Genomic DNA, 15,383 nt, shown 5'->3' with positions numbered 1-15,383 from the left:
CTTAAAGTGGTTAGGTGTTTTCTTAAATCCACTAATGGCTAGGTCACACTACAGGATTTTTACAGTGATTGTGAGCCTGACTGGACCGTTACGACCAGCTAGTCGGAGCAGATCTGGGCACTCGGGACCGACAGTCAGCACTGATTATCCTGTAGTGTGAAAGGGTTTTAGCCCTGAGAGGTTGTAGGAGCTGAAGCCAGTGGTTGTGCTGACCTCTGACCGCTTCCTTTTGTTGTGCCTCATTAAGCAAGGCGAACACATCGGCCGCTACTACTTATTACCCTTTCTGTTATGGCAACTACCAAGCAAATAAGCTTCAACTTGCCTCTTGTTACCCGAGCTCTCCATTTGGCCTCTGGCATCATCCAATTGAAGAGTCTCTTTCCCTGGAGAGCCGCACTCCGCTAGACCTAGACGAGCACTGGAGCACTTGTCAGCGACCCACCGTATTGTCGTGTGAATGGCGCTGCCTCAATGCAAATTCTTCCACACTCTCAGGCGGCAAAGGCCAGCATTGACATACTGGTTGTGTTAATTTAGCTGCCTTTCAGTCCTACTTGATCCACAGTCTTCTGGACCTCAATGGGAAAAGAGTTAAAAACATCTGAAGTGTCAGCGCAAGAATGTGCCATTCAACCCAGGAGCGACGCATCATTAACAAATGGCGAGCCGCAAACAACCATGTTAATCAACTGTGCTTAAACAAACCATCAGGGAGGTAGGCTATACAGTTTACCCCGCTGCCGAGGCTCTGTTGTCAGTCATTGATAACCTTGTGCACTGAGTGGTGTCAGGGAGAATCGTTTTAACACAGTGGGTGATCCACATCAACAGGAAGTAAACAAGCTTCGGCTGTGGAGGAGGAAATACACAGCTGTTAAACCACAGATAAGACAGTGGAGTGTCTGTGTCTTTATTGTAAAGTGTGAGGGAGGGGACTGTACCCCGTCCGCCTCTGCCCAGTGACTGAGCTGCGGTGAGGCTCGGGCAGGGAGGTTTCTCCGGGGACGGCCCATGCCCTTGGCAGCGCTACGCCCACTCTCACCAGCCGGCTGACTCAGATCCAGAGGGCAGCCGGGGCAGAGCGCAGGCAGACCGTTTGACTCGGCCTCTAGACTCCAGGCCTGTGGGTGTGCACTACGCGGCTTAGCTGTGATTTACAGGCCGGTTTTGACAAGGTTGCAACCTGTACATCATTCCCTTCCCTTTTACTGGCGAGTGCAGAGGAGACGCCCTGAAAACTGCCTTTGCGATAATGTCTCAGCCCAAATTTAGAATCCATTTAATATCTACAAAATCTCTCTTGACTACATGCGATGCTAAACTGGGAAAAAAAAATAGAGATAGAATGAAATAGAAATCATTCAAACTGAGAGAAAAATCATTCAAACTGAGAGAAAAATCATTCAAACTGAGAGAAAATAAACATACTAGATAAGACAACTTTATCACTGTGTGCATCTCAGGCAGTTACTTCATGGCAGAGCTATCGCGAGCCATCATTATGGAGTAAACAGTGTCTCCAAAACAAACCACAACAGTGTAGAAGTAACAGCAAAATCGAAAAAAAAAATTGGAAAAAAAAAATTGGACAACAGCACCAAACCTCAACATTTTACCAAGATGAAGTCATCCACTACAAACTTGTCTACAGTGACAAAGTGTTGAAAGATAGCCAAGTAAAGTGTGTGTGTGTATGTGTGTGTGGGTGTGTGTGTGTGTGTGTGTGTGTGTGTGTGTGTGTGTGTGTGTGTGTGTGTGTGTGTATGTGTGTGCAAGCACATATACAGTAAGGTCTCTCAGTCATAAACTACCCAAGTAAAAAAAAATATATATTTTCCATACTGAAAGTATATTTTTAGTATATAAAGTGTGTTAAAAGTTTGTCCAAGTATATTTCTACCCATATGTATCCTTGCAGTGTGTCTTTTGGTACTTTGTATGTAGTTTCATGTACTAATTCAAAGTACAGGTTTAGTATAATAGTCATTAATATGCTCTAAGTGTAGTCTAAGTATACTTATAGAAAGTATATTGAAATATTTATTTCATGTTATACCCAGACTGTCAAACATGAAATGAAATGGTCTGTGTCATTCAGGGTATTTATTACTATGGGATGTCTAGCATGCATAATTGTGCTTACAACAAGTATACTGTAGCTACCAGTATTTTTTTTTATGCCTGGTGGTTTATACACTCTGTCCAGGTATTCTCAAAGGACACATTGTTTACAGCAGGCCTTGTCATGGGTGTCCAAGCAGCCTCAGGCAGTGAGTGGCAGTAATAAATGAGAGGTCAGATGGCTGTTTAATGCTGTGTGACACTCCGGCTAAACGAATGATTGGTGACAGCGTAGGTGCTGCTGTATCAGATGTGATGAGAGCCACACAGCGGCCGGACGGCTCTGGTTCCCAGCAGCCCTCTGTGGAGCTGCGGAGGTATGCGGGAAGTGACTGACAGTCCTGCGATGTGACTGGCCATACCACTTCCTATTGTTCCCCTGTCACTGATAACCCCGCCGACCCCGGCCAAAGGAAGGAAGGCCATCGCTCCGTTTGCGGCGGTGGGCTTGTCAGCTCTTTGTCCTCAGATAACTCATTAACCCGGAGCGCACCGAGAGGAGAATGATTTTTCACATGGCTCGCAGTATGGTTAACCCAAAGTAAACAGCCCGCTGCTTTTCAGGAGTCCGTCCGCAGAGAAGCAGACGCAGAGCCAAGGCAGTGAGGATGTTCTCCAAGGAGAGTGAATGCAATGAATCATTGTAAACTGCGACCGTAAACCTGCCAGAATGAAAGCATCCACACTTTTCATTCAACACAAGCCTCATTGGAATGGAATGGGAGTCAGCCCTCTGGTACACATAAACACACTGACTGCCATCCAAAGTAGGAGGATCGAAGCTATACTTTGACATTTTTTCTTTTAGTTTTGATGAAAGTTTCATGATCCCCGTGGGGAAATTAGGTTGTTGCAGCAGCAGAGAATAGGATGTAGATAAGAATAGGACAAACAAAGAGTACTGAAGATAATAAAGCAAAAAAAACATCAAATAATTACAGCAACCAAACAAATTCAAAAAGCTCAGCTGTTCACACTGCTGTTTTTAGGAGGATTTTGTTATTTCTTTGTGGTTTGTTTTGCAAGCAAGGATGAGGATGTCCTCTTTGAAAAACAGAGTGATATAATTTTATTTATCTGAATAAAACTTGTTCATTCGATCTCAAGTATAAGTGCTATAGTACTCATTTCAGAGATCGTCAGCGTAACCACATTTGTGAAGTGATAATGAATAATGTATGATAAAGTGGAAGAACAACAAATCGGTTACATGAAGACATTTGACTCAACTTCTTTGATTCATTGTATGTTCACAGTCCGACCGAAAAAGTTCTTTTTCAAAGCAGATGTGTGCCGTCTTTCACTAATTAACGGAGCTGATGAGGTCTGGAGGGTCATATGTGGTCAGGAGGGAGCGCTAGACAGGCCAGAGACACAGCAGTGTCACCCAGGGTCACACCTCACCTCGGGCACAGAGCCGATGCCTTGTCACGCGTCTGCCGCCTTCATTGTGTACTGTTCTACTTTGCTAATGTGTAGGTCTCACAGACGCCCTGCTCCACAATCACTTCAGCTGTTTCACTTCAAGGAAAGAAGTGGTGAAAATAGGCCAAATTGTCTTATGTGCCACAAGTCAGACTGCCTTAAGGCTGGCAAATGAAAGAAGAATTCAGCCCACTGTCCTGAAGAGCAAATGCCTAAAAATACCTTGACACCAGCTAATGTGTCTTGATGTGTTTTGCATGTCAAATGGCTAATGTGAAAATAAGAAGCCTCTGCACACTTCTGAAAGAATCTGTTGTGCAGCAGCTTAGTTTAGCTACATGCCTCTCAGCAAGTCTGTTCGGTTTCCGATCGGAAACACAATCCAGTCTGGAGAAAGAGTGGGCATACACAGACTGCTGAACTCAGAGGGCCAGTCAGAATTTCAGTTTTTAAATGTGTTATTCCTTTGCACTTGAACATTTCGGTCTGTATTACTGAACATGTATTTGGGAAATTTTTTTTACTAATGTCTGCCATAAACTGTCTGCCACACACACTTAACTGTGTTGTCAGTAAGGTCTGGGCCTACAACATCATAGAGAATGAATTGGAAAAGATGCAAAACGTGATTGTGAAAGGATGGATGTTTTTGTGGGAATTATAGTTTACTCTCTGGTTGGGCACTGATAACAATACTTTATGGTGTATTTGAATGCATGTCAGTCTCCCATTCATTGTCTGTGGAGTATTACATCAGCGGCCTATAGCATTACATTACAGATTTGGTTCTCTGGTGGTGAAGACAGACACTGATATTGTCATCGGCCAAACTGAGTGGTTTTCCACTTTAAAGTTGCCTAGGCATTTAATTTATATGACAGCTAAACCATTTTGCCTTCAGGAATAATGCACACTTGAAAAATCAGTGTGGAAGAAATGAGTTAACTAAATTATGGATTTATCAGGGCCTCTCTGTTTCCAGGAATATGCATTTTGTTATTCCTCGGCGTAGGAGAGAACACACTCTATTTACTGGTTGCAGGTGACAATTAGACCAGTGTTAATCAGAGTGGGGTCTGGGGACCACCAGGGGTCCTTTAGGGGGTTCCAGGGGGTCCCCAGCAAATTGATGAATTCTTAAAATTCAGCATTATTTAATTTACAATAAGTTAACACAATTAGAGAATGTAGCAGAATGACTGTTCTGATCATAGTTTCTCTGTTATCTCTCTACCTACAATGCAGATAGTCATAGAATTCTGGACAAAATCAAATCTAACAATAAAAATATTCTCAGGTTTGAAATCAAATGGGGGTCCGTGGCTCTAATGTGGACTTAGGGTCCATGATATGAAAAAGGTTGAGAATCACTGAATTAGACCAATAGCGACATTTTACGCACAGGGTGAGATAACCTGTCATGAAAAATAATTGTTACTAATGGTTTTTATTCATAAATCCAGCTCCATTCAAACCAATCCCCATAAACTCAGGCCACTAAAACTGAATGGCGCAACAGATACCATCCGACTGACTGAACTCGGGTAAGTCTGGTGTCAAACAGCGGTTGTTCCTTGCCATCTTGTGGTAGGCAAGAAGTAATGCTTTCTTGCATCGAAATTATCAGTGTTGTCCCACAGTTACATATCACCATCAGAACCCAGTAAGTTCCGTATTTTCTGTTAGTACTAAGTAGAGCTAAACTTAGGATAAACCTATCTGTCTTTCGCTGTGTAGGCTACAACATTCCTTGTTAAAATGTAGGCTAGAATTAATATAATGTAATAATATGATGTCGGCTATGGAGGCCATTTCTCACTTGCGACCAGGCTTTTATTCCCTATTTATTTTTAACTCCATTGTAAATAACGAGCCCTTGGGGAATAATTGGGCAAAATGAACTATCCCTCCTTTGTGCGCTCTTTTCATTAAAAGCGGGTCACGGGCTTAATAAAGTAGCCTAAAGGTGCAGTCCACAGTCTGCAGACTACACTCGGTTTTTTTCGGCATGATCCCCTAACAGTTTGTGCACTGATACTGCTGTGTTTTCGGTGACATTTGAGGTGAGGACAATAATGTTTTGTCAGTGCGCCTGATCAAATCCCACCATTGTCAGGACGGATAATCCCCTCTGTGCCTGCAGGCGCTCTGTCTGCAGAGCACCGAAGATAAACTGCTAGACTTTAGGTAGTACAATTTAAAAAAGTAGTTGGTAAATGTTTTATTTAGGAATAGGCTAATACCACATTTGAGGGACCAATGTTGAGATCAACGGCCTATGATGGAAGATAGTTTATGTGTGAAGAAAAATGAGGTGAACAGATCCCACCTAAACTCACCTTTACCCACCTTTAACATGTGGAAGAGTTTTCCCACCCTTTTAGCCTAAAAGACATAAATTCATAGTATATACTGTATGTAGGCTTGTATTATACTTAGCCATGCAAGTTTTATGAAGAAGATAGGGGTTGTCAAACAAAAAAGCAGAAATTAATTTTTTGAAAACGATCGATTTTGTTTATATTGGTGCTGTTTATATTGTTTGTCTTATGATGATCACCAATTGGAGGTTAGTTTAACCACCTTTTTATTTATAAAAAGGTGGTTATAAAGGGTTGTAAAGTCTAATCATAGGGGAATGTGTTCCAGACAGTGAACTCATACTATATATAATGGTTTTGGAGCATCCTGGAATGGGATAAAGAAGCTGACACGAAAAATCCAACTGGCACATTGGAAATGAGAAATAATTGATTATATTCAAATGCAGCAATTCAGACATGCAATTTTTCCACACTTTTGATTAAAAAAAAAGAAAGAAAGAAAAAGAGCAAGGTCCATTCTGGGCCAAAACATCATGTTTTTAATATGATAAACAATTAAATCATACAGAAATGATACAGAACAAGCTGTGACTTCTGTCAACATTAACATTTTACTCATAACTGTCAGCAAAACAACAACATTATTTTGGCCAGTATCTTGCAGTCCTATGAACCTACTTTTCAAATAATGTCTAAATTGCAATTAAACAATAGAGTGATTAATAATTCGGTAGAGTAACTAGGAAGATTTCTTTAGACCAATTATGCTGTTATTTATTGTTAGCCTACTATATTTTTAAAGACAATCTGCTACAGCCCTGGTGTAAGAAGTCTAAAACAACCTGTGTGGCATTTGTACCAAGTCTGCCTGCTAGACAGCCACAAAAAATCCAAAATAGGCATCTTTGTCTACTGTTTTCTAACAGTGCCTATGCCCCTTACTTTGCCATAATTAAGACTTTGCACCCCCTATTTGACACAAAAGATGCCACCAACCAAGGATGCTTGGTAACGGGAGCATACACAACCTCTCTCTGTTTAAACATCATGTCACTGAGCTGCTGCTGAATGTCTCTGTTTACTGGGCTTTGTTTAATTGACGCTGAATTGCCGGAGCTGACATGGTAAACAATTAGGGTGAAATTCTGTCGCATCAGCCACTGTGAAATAGCCCAAAGAGATTCCGATCTTAACTCCAAGAACTGACTCATAAGGGCCTAATCCTGTTGATGGAAACAGAATCCCACCCGTGTCAAAACGGCCCGCTGCCCCAGGTGCAGTAGCCACACAGGCCCTGGCTTGTCTCCCTTTATCACAGCTGATGAATTGAGAGGGCCCTCTTGGGCACACAGCCCAGGCTGTGGTTTGGCTAATTAGACGGTCTGTTTTCTCATAAATAACTATAGTGATGAAAATTAGGCAAATAATGGCTGTGGTTACAGCTTGTGAAAGTGGAGTTCTAGATGCAAATTCTGAATCCACAGTAACACTGAAAAACAATCTGGGTGATGTGTGGTAACTTGGCAAATTCAAGTATTCCCAAATCTCATCTTTTAAGGTTTGGGATACAATCCAAGTTTGGTCAGCCAAGAAGTTACCAAACTGCAATCTAGAGTCTTTATTTCCTAAGAAGATAATGTGAAAGTTTGTCAAATTCTCTACTTTTGAGGTAGTTCACTCGCCCTCCCAAAAAAACCTACTAGTACGCTGACTAGTGAGCAGTAAAGTCTATCATGCAAGGTGTTTTTATTTTTATTGTAAATAACCAAAGGTACCCATCTTTAGACCCATCGTTAGTCATTACATTCAGCTGCAATTATGGCACATTAGCCATCTGTTAAGTGCAGTTTAACAGTTGATAATGAGATCATGACTGATAGGCTATCTTGGTATCTTTTAGTGTCAGTGACATTTTGACAGCAAGGATGGTCCCGTAATCCCATTGTCGTTACTAAGTCTTACTGATAGCTGTAAACAAAGGCTCAAGCCCACCTCAGATAAGGCGGATGCCCTAATGGCAGATTTCCCATTCGAGCAGAAAATAAGCCCTAGTTTAAGCACTACATCTGTGCTATAATTTCGCCTAGTTACCATTATTGTGTCCCAAGCCTCACTAAATTGTTAATTTTTTTACTTTGAGATTGAATTGTAATAATACAGTGAATGTACATTATTGGGAAGATATATACACTTTAAGCTATCAAACATGATGCAGATACAAAAAGACAGGAAAACAAAACTGTTAGGAACTCGTAATTTAAAACCATTTGATTTGTGTCACATGGAATAACGCTGAGGTTTCGTATGTGTTTCCATCATCCAGGTTTCACAGACTTCTTCCTGTGACGGGCCTCATGTCAGATGAGTCTCACGTGAAGCAGCTCCGCCGTTCACTCTGACTGAGGGGAAAGATTCAGATCCGCTATCACGCCATGACATCATACCAGTGAGGTTTCAGCTGACTGACACACACACACACACACACACACACACACCCACACACACACCTCACATGACCCCGTCTGTGCTGAGAGAGTGACTGTTGTTGGGAGCAGCAGCTGCCGAGGGAGTCAGCGAGGAGGCGAGGTACTGCTGGAGTTTGAGCTCTATACAACTCATTTCAGATCAGGATGAGTGATAAATAAAACGAACATGCTAAAAACAAACATAAATATCACCTAGTCCAATTTTATTACAGGATTTAGTAAGCATAGCAAAGCAAACAATAGTAACATCAGATATACTATGTAACCAGTGTAGCACTTTGCTACTGAGGCCTCTATTTAAAGTCCTGAAACATTATACCTCTGTTGGATATGGCAGCCGTCAGAGCATTGCGTGTATTACGTGATCAGAAGTACCGCTCTATATATATCGAATCATGGGGCTTGCTGCGTTGCACTCCCACGCACAAGGACGCCCACCAGAGGACATGCACCATGCTGCTGGTGGGGCTCCAGACTTCTTAGACCTCCACCTTCTGTAGACCAGGAGCACAGCAAAACCCTGACAGGTAGGAAAACACAGCCAACTGCCTAACTGCATGGATGCACAAGTGCAGAGAAAGCACTAATGTTTCTATTGTCGTACTGCTGTATAGTTTTCTATCTGTCAAACTGAGATGAATTGTTGTTAATGGGACAGTTTTAGCTTGCCGGCTGCTGTAGTTTTGAACTACAGGCAAGTTATTTAAAGAGATTTGCATTACATTACATCATATCCTCTAACAAGTGGCCACAATCATGTATGAATCATTTTAATTTGTGTTGCAAAATATGTGTAGTATGAAAAACAACATGCTGTTTGTTTTTTTTGTTATGTTGCATGAAGTGGCATGTTTTATTTAGCTGTTAATTTGGTTATCTTGAAGCAGGGTTATTCTTTGCTAGCATGTTCATAATAATATGTTATTTTAGCATTTTGTTATGAAAGAACTTATGATTTTAGCATCTTCTAGTGCTAAAATGATATTGAAATCACAAATAATTTCTCATTGATTATTTGCTTATTTTTATAGCACTTTTGGTTGATTTTGCAGGTTGCATTAAGACCTTTGCATCAAAATGGAAGACTTTGAATACAGTGTGCAGATCTCTGACCGTGACTGGGAGTGCTTCTTTGAGGAGTGTGAGGAGTGCAACCTGCTTCCTCCTGCACTCGCTGGATTGGACGACTCGGGGATGAGCGACATGGATGACATGGGCTCCATTCTTGCAAACAGAGTTCAGAGAGTTGAGCGAACAGCAGGCTTTTTGGAGGCTGACCGCCCCTTTGACGGCCCCCCGGACTGCGAGGGCTCCCCTGTGGAACATTACCTCAGCAAGTATGGCGTTGCCGGTATGGAGAGCGTCCTCTCCGGCAGTGAAGAGGATATACACCTGGAGTCTGTCAATACATTCTTTGAAAGGCTGAAAGGTCTCACAGAGGCTGAGAAGCTTACCGAGCCAAGCCAAGTAGAAGTTGGAAAAAACAGAGAGGCAGCACAGGGGGAGGAGCTGTGTAGTGATGGGCCGCAAGCCAGCAGCAGTGCTTTGCCAAAAAACATCCCCAAGTTAAACTCTTTGCCTGCCAGGAGTGAAACAGCAATTGGCAAAGAGACCGCAGAGACTGTCAACGCCAACAGCAACATAAACACAATGAAAAAAGATGAGCCCGACTCCAAAATTTCCCCTGGACTTGCAGCCAGTAACTCACTCTTCGAGACGAACAAATCAGAGTTATTCATCAGAGGGGAGGACTGGGTAGAAACAACAGAAAATGAGGTAAGAAAGCAGAGTCAGTCTCATGAGTCACCTGACGTGGTTGTCTGCTCAGGAACGACACCTGACTCTGACAAAGTGAGAAGCTCAGACACGGATATGTGTAAACTTTTGGATGATGTGAAGCAAAGAGATTTGTTGGTGGGTCAAGCAGCTCTCAATAGAAGCCCTAAAACTGAGTCACCCTGTAACCTACAAGTGATGGCAGAAGTTAAATTGGAAAAGGACAAAAACCCCTATGTTCTATTGCCAGACCGAGACCCAAAGAGCCCAAACAAAGGTGCCAGCCAAGAGTTGTCTCCATCTGCCTCTGTCAAAAAGAAGCGAAGGAGGAAGAAACGAATCAGCCTTGAGCCAACTGAGAGTGTGCTGAGTGGATACGAGAGGCAGTTTTTAGCCAATCAGAGTGACTCGGAAGAGGAGCCATGTGCATGGAGAAGAGGAATGGATCCATGTTTATCTGGAGATAACAATTTATCTTACACGACTGAAACTGAAAAGACTGACTGTTCCATGGCCCCTTTAACCACATACTCAGCCACTAGCAATCTGCCACTGAAGATAACTGCTGTGGAGAACAAAGTAAACCGTCTTTCTCCCTCTACTCCTCCGAGTGACAGTCTGTACCAGAATTTGCCAGAGGGCCTAGTCAGACATGAAAGATGTAAATCACCAGACTCGCCCGAAAATAAGACAACCAATGACAGATCAGTGCCCCCACCAGGTCAAACTGATGTTAGTGTTGTATCAACACTTAGCAACGGTGGTAATGTGGCAACACATTTACAGCCGTGCAGCAAATTGCAGCTACAAGAATCAACTGGATTGAAAAAATGTCTAGGGTTGTCAGTCTCAATTACCGCCTGTGCAACTGGTAAATCAGACCTAGCCACAGAAATAGAGAACTGTGATAGACTGAGCCTCTCAACATGTGAAAGGCATGCAGGGAGTTTCCAGCAGTCTGATAAAATGAATCATTCTCTCTTGAGTTGTGAAAATGAAACAAGTCCAAAATCTTGCACAGCAGAGGTCACATCAGTAACCCATAGTCTTTTACTAAGTTCAGAGTCAAATTATCCTGCATTGGAAGCCAGCCAAAATGATGAAGTATCCACCACTAAGTCAAGCCTGGCTGCAGAGGCAGGAAACACTGAGAGAGACGCTGAGCCTACACAGCAGCTGGAAGTAGCTGCTAAATTTGAAAAGACTAACTCTCCTCTGTCTTCATTTGGTATGATTGATTCTGATGCGGAAGAGTTGCCTGCTGACAAAACAAAACCCCAACAAATCAAAACTAGATCCTGTTCATCCTGTGACAAGAATCCACCTCAAGTGGCCAGTGCTAAATTAACATTAGAAACTACAAATTTGTCCCCTGATAAAGGCTGTCGGTCTAAAAGTCCCACCAATTTAGATATAAACAATACAATACAGCAAGCAAAACATTCTCATGAAGTTGAAACATTATCCAAGCTAGATGTTTTGTCAGAGAAAAATAGAATAACTGAGAGAATTGGATTAGCGGTGCCACATGAAATGGTTGTTCATAGTGAGAATCCCCTTCAGTCTAGTGAAATGAAATATACAGGCAACAGCCAAAGAGAAAACAATCCTAATTTATCCATGTCAGATGATTTGTTAAAAAGTCAATCAGATATTCCATCAATATTATCCTGTTCCACAATATTATCCTCATCTGTTGCCAGGACAACAGATGAGGAAGGAGAGGGTATATCTGGACCTAAAAGCCTGCTTCTGCACGACACAACAGGATTAAAATGTGATTTGGAGCGCGGGACAGAAGATGCTGCCACAACGTCCGAAGCAGAAACAAATGAAGCTGCAAAAGCACCCGACTCCAAACATTCAGTGTACGCCATGTCCTCTTTTTGGAGTGAGATGGAGAAGCTGACAATAAAGGACATTTTGGGTCTGCGGATGGCCAGCAGCAGCGCACCCAGCTCTCTCCCGGCTTTACCAGAGAACGAAGCAGCTGACGCATCTGATGCAGCAGATTCAGGCTACTTTGCTCAGCTGGATGAGTCCAAGCCTGACCACTCCGGCGAGGACACATCCAGCCTTCCCGACTTTGTCGAATCAAATTCAGTTTTGGCAATTGATTCTTCCTCCTCGACGGGTGTCAAGTGGGAGAATGAACTCGACCCGGTGAGCCTGGGTGCTGGCATTTACCCCGAGAATATGATGTTGACATCTGTGAGTGACATTCCTCAGCCGCTCCTCTCCAGCAGCAGCAACAGCAGCAGCAGTAGTGCACAAAAGTACCTCAGAAAGATGTCCAAAAATGCAAGTGTGCGTAATCTACACGCCCTGGACTCTTTTAGCCACATGTGGAAAGGCCAGGCTTTACCGACAGTCATCCCAGAAGAAGGAGAATTAGACAGCGAGTATTTCACCGATGGACACATGCCAAGGAAAGACAGCGGCATAGACTCTTTGCCTTCGTCTTCTTTTACTGGCAATGCATCGACGGACAGCTATAGAATCTCTCTCTCAGATATATTTCAGTATTTGTTCGGGGGAAAGCAATCCAACCCCAGCCCATCAGTCACAGATAACATAGCCACCTACTACACTGATGGAAATTCTGTCCCGGAGACTTATGATCATTTCTTCTCAGAGTTTGATACTGGAAGCTTCTTCTACCCTCTCATCAGAGCAACGGATCAGGCCAAAGATGAGCTGGTGCCCATCTTTTCCTGCTCTCGCTCAACAAGTAGAAATCTACAGTTCCCCGAGGCTTACGATCACTTCTTTGCGTCTTCCTCTTCTGATGATTCCTCCATGGAATCCGATGAAGAGGCTGATGATGAAGACCGCGGCCCGATACGGGTGGTGACCAGGTTCAGCCGTGAGGCAAACGCTACTCAGATTTCTACCGACATATATGAGAATTTCTTCACAGATGGGGACCTCGGACAGAATCTCTTCTGGAAAAACACGTTCTCCCTCAGGAATATCCGTCTCACTGGGTCTGCAAACCAGCAGCAGAGATCAAGCTCCTTGTCTGTTGTACCTGTGAGGCAGAGTGGCAGATCCCTCCGAGGGACAATTCAGCCCATCAATGCTCTGGGAAATCAAGACGTGCCTTTTCCTGATCCGCTTCTCTACCACCTGGAGGACAGGATCTCCAGACAGCTAGCACAGCAGCCCTTCAGATACGACGAGCTGCAGACAGCTGTTTCTAATCCAAGTAAGGCAATTGTATCTATCAGCTGTTCCACAGCATACAGCTGCACACAGTGCAAATGATTGCATCATTGTAGAAAGGAATTAGGTTTTCACATCAGCTGTTGCAGTTTTTGTGGATTTATATGCAGCGGTGGAAGAAGTATGCAGATCCTTTACTCAAGGAAAATAGAAATATCTTCATATAATATCAAAATTATAGTCATTTGGATCTATGGTTTCTAGCTTTTGGGAAAGAGATGTTTATGGTTAAAAATATTAACTGAACTAAAATCACAGGAAAAACATGACTGCTGTTATAGGGTGGATTTTTCCTTTAATAATTAGATATTTAAAGGTAACCACAAATCAAAAGTAAAGGTACCTATTCAATATGTCACCCTGATATTTCAGTACAAATAAGTGTTATAGTTATGCTTGCTGTGACTGCTTCCTCTGAAAGTTGTCTATTATTTTATGGTATTTCTGCCTTATTAGGAGTTGTGATATTTCTGCCAGAACACCCAAGTACATCATTTTTATAACCTGATTACCAAGTAACTATAGCTGTTAGCTACTATAAAGGAGTAAAATACATTTTTAAAAATTAAAAAGTAGTGGAATAAAAGTATAAGTTCCCTAAAATGGAATTGAGATTCAATTAAACTATACATGTTCATCAAACCTGCACTTCAGTCCACTGCTTGATTAAAAATACTATTTTATTTTACTTAAGCTTTTTTTGTTTTCGTCACATGTGGGCGATTGTAGATCAGGAAACATTATCCACACACTCAGCTGTTACAGTCATGATCAGACTCGCTGTCAAAGGACACTGACCGGACTGGAGGCACGAGGTAGTGCAAAGTCAAGTGCCAGAGGAATGGTTGTACGTGATAACTGACTTGACTTCTCAGTGAGTGTCCTCTCTAAGTTGCCAGTGAAGTGCCAGGTATTCAGGTTTGGCTTTGAAGCGGAAATAAAAATAGCGGAAATAAAAATAGCTTGACTTCAGGAGTCAAAAGAGAATCTTTATATATATAAATACTGTATATCCCATTTTTTAAACGGCCAAGGAGCTTCAATTTAAAGAATAACTTTTAATATACTAATATGGCATCTAATATTCAGCAGTTGCCCATTTCGATTGTCTTTTGGGCCTCTAAAATCTTAATATCAAATATCAGTAGCATCAAGCAGCCTGGCATCAGGCCAGGTGCTGTAGAGCCTGGGCCTTGACCGGGTCACAGTGTGAAAGAACAGGAAAACCTTCTATATTAATGGGGGCTTGTGCTCAGCTGTTGCTGTGCTAATGTCAATTATAATTCCCCTGATCTCTCACTGGACTCCTCTGTGAATGTTTGTTGTCATAATATGTCCATTGCATTTGTGTGATATAGCAATTGATTGAAGAGATTTTGAATAACACTCTGTCACTTTCTCTGAAGGGTTGGACGCCTCCCTCATGCCTCTCAGACAATCAGATATGTGTTTGGTTTGCATTGCATTTGCCTCCTGGGTGCTGAAGTCTGCTAACCCACAAGTTGGAGATGCCTGGAAGGCTGGTATGTGTTGTTATTGTAATTTGTTAATATGTAATATTGCTGTAATTTAATTATACAGATACCTGCAAATGTTGTTGTTGTTTGGGACTGAAGGGTATTAAAGCCCCGATCTATAATTGTAGTATGACGTCGCTTTTCATTCAAACTGGTAGACTTAAGTAAAATCACTGAAACACTGAAATAAAATCAACTTCAGAAATATTTGTGTAAAATGTTTAGGGCCAGATAAATTCAATGTTGGGTTTGCAAAATGCTGAGATAAATGTTTTAGCCCATGTCTAATTAGTTCATTTGAGTAATTGAATTGATTATTTTTCGTCTCTGATATCACACAGTTCTGCTGGCAAATGTAAGCGCGTTGTCTGCCATCCGATACCTGCGGAAATATGTCCGGGTGGAGGCAGCAGCTGAGGAGAAGGCATTGCATCACACCGCCTCGCTCTGATGCTCCATCTGTCAGCCTGCAGAAATACGTCACTCCAAACATGATCAGTCTTTTC

At 42.3% G+C, this 15,383-nt stretch overlaps 1 protein-coding gene across 1 annotated transcript; it reads left to right on the top strand.

Annotated features, from left to right (window-relative positions):
• The first annotated feature begins 9,436 nt into the window (after window positions 1–9,436).
• On the top strand, window positions 9,437–15,328 carry perm1a (PPARGC1 and ESRR induced regulator, muscle 1a). Its single transcript, XM_071513830.1, has 5 exons — window positions 9,437–10,135; window positions 10,188–10,210; window positions 11,839–13,343; window positions 14,767–14,883; window positions 15,219–15,328. Exons 1-5 carry the CDS (start codon window positions 9,437–9,439, stop codon window positions 15,326–15,328), a joined length of 2,454 nt encoding a protein of 817 aa, XP_071369931.1.
• The last annotated feature ends 55 nt before the right edge of the window (window positions 15,329–15,383 follow it).

This window comes from Centroberyx affinis, unplaced genomic scaffold (genome assembly GCF_046629955.1).
Source record: "Centroberyx affinis isolate AG114_WGS23_722 - 3 ecotype Tasmania unplaced genomic scaffold, CSIRO-AGI_Caff_v1 ptg007568l_1, whole genome shotgun sequence".
NCBI classification, from domain to species: Eukaryota; Metazoa; Chordata; class Actinopteri; order Beryciformes; family Berycidae; genus Centroberyx; species Centroberyx affinis.
Note: the sequence above shows the minus strand (reverse complement) of the source record. Positions and strands in the feature narration are given on the sequence as shown.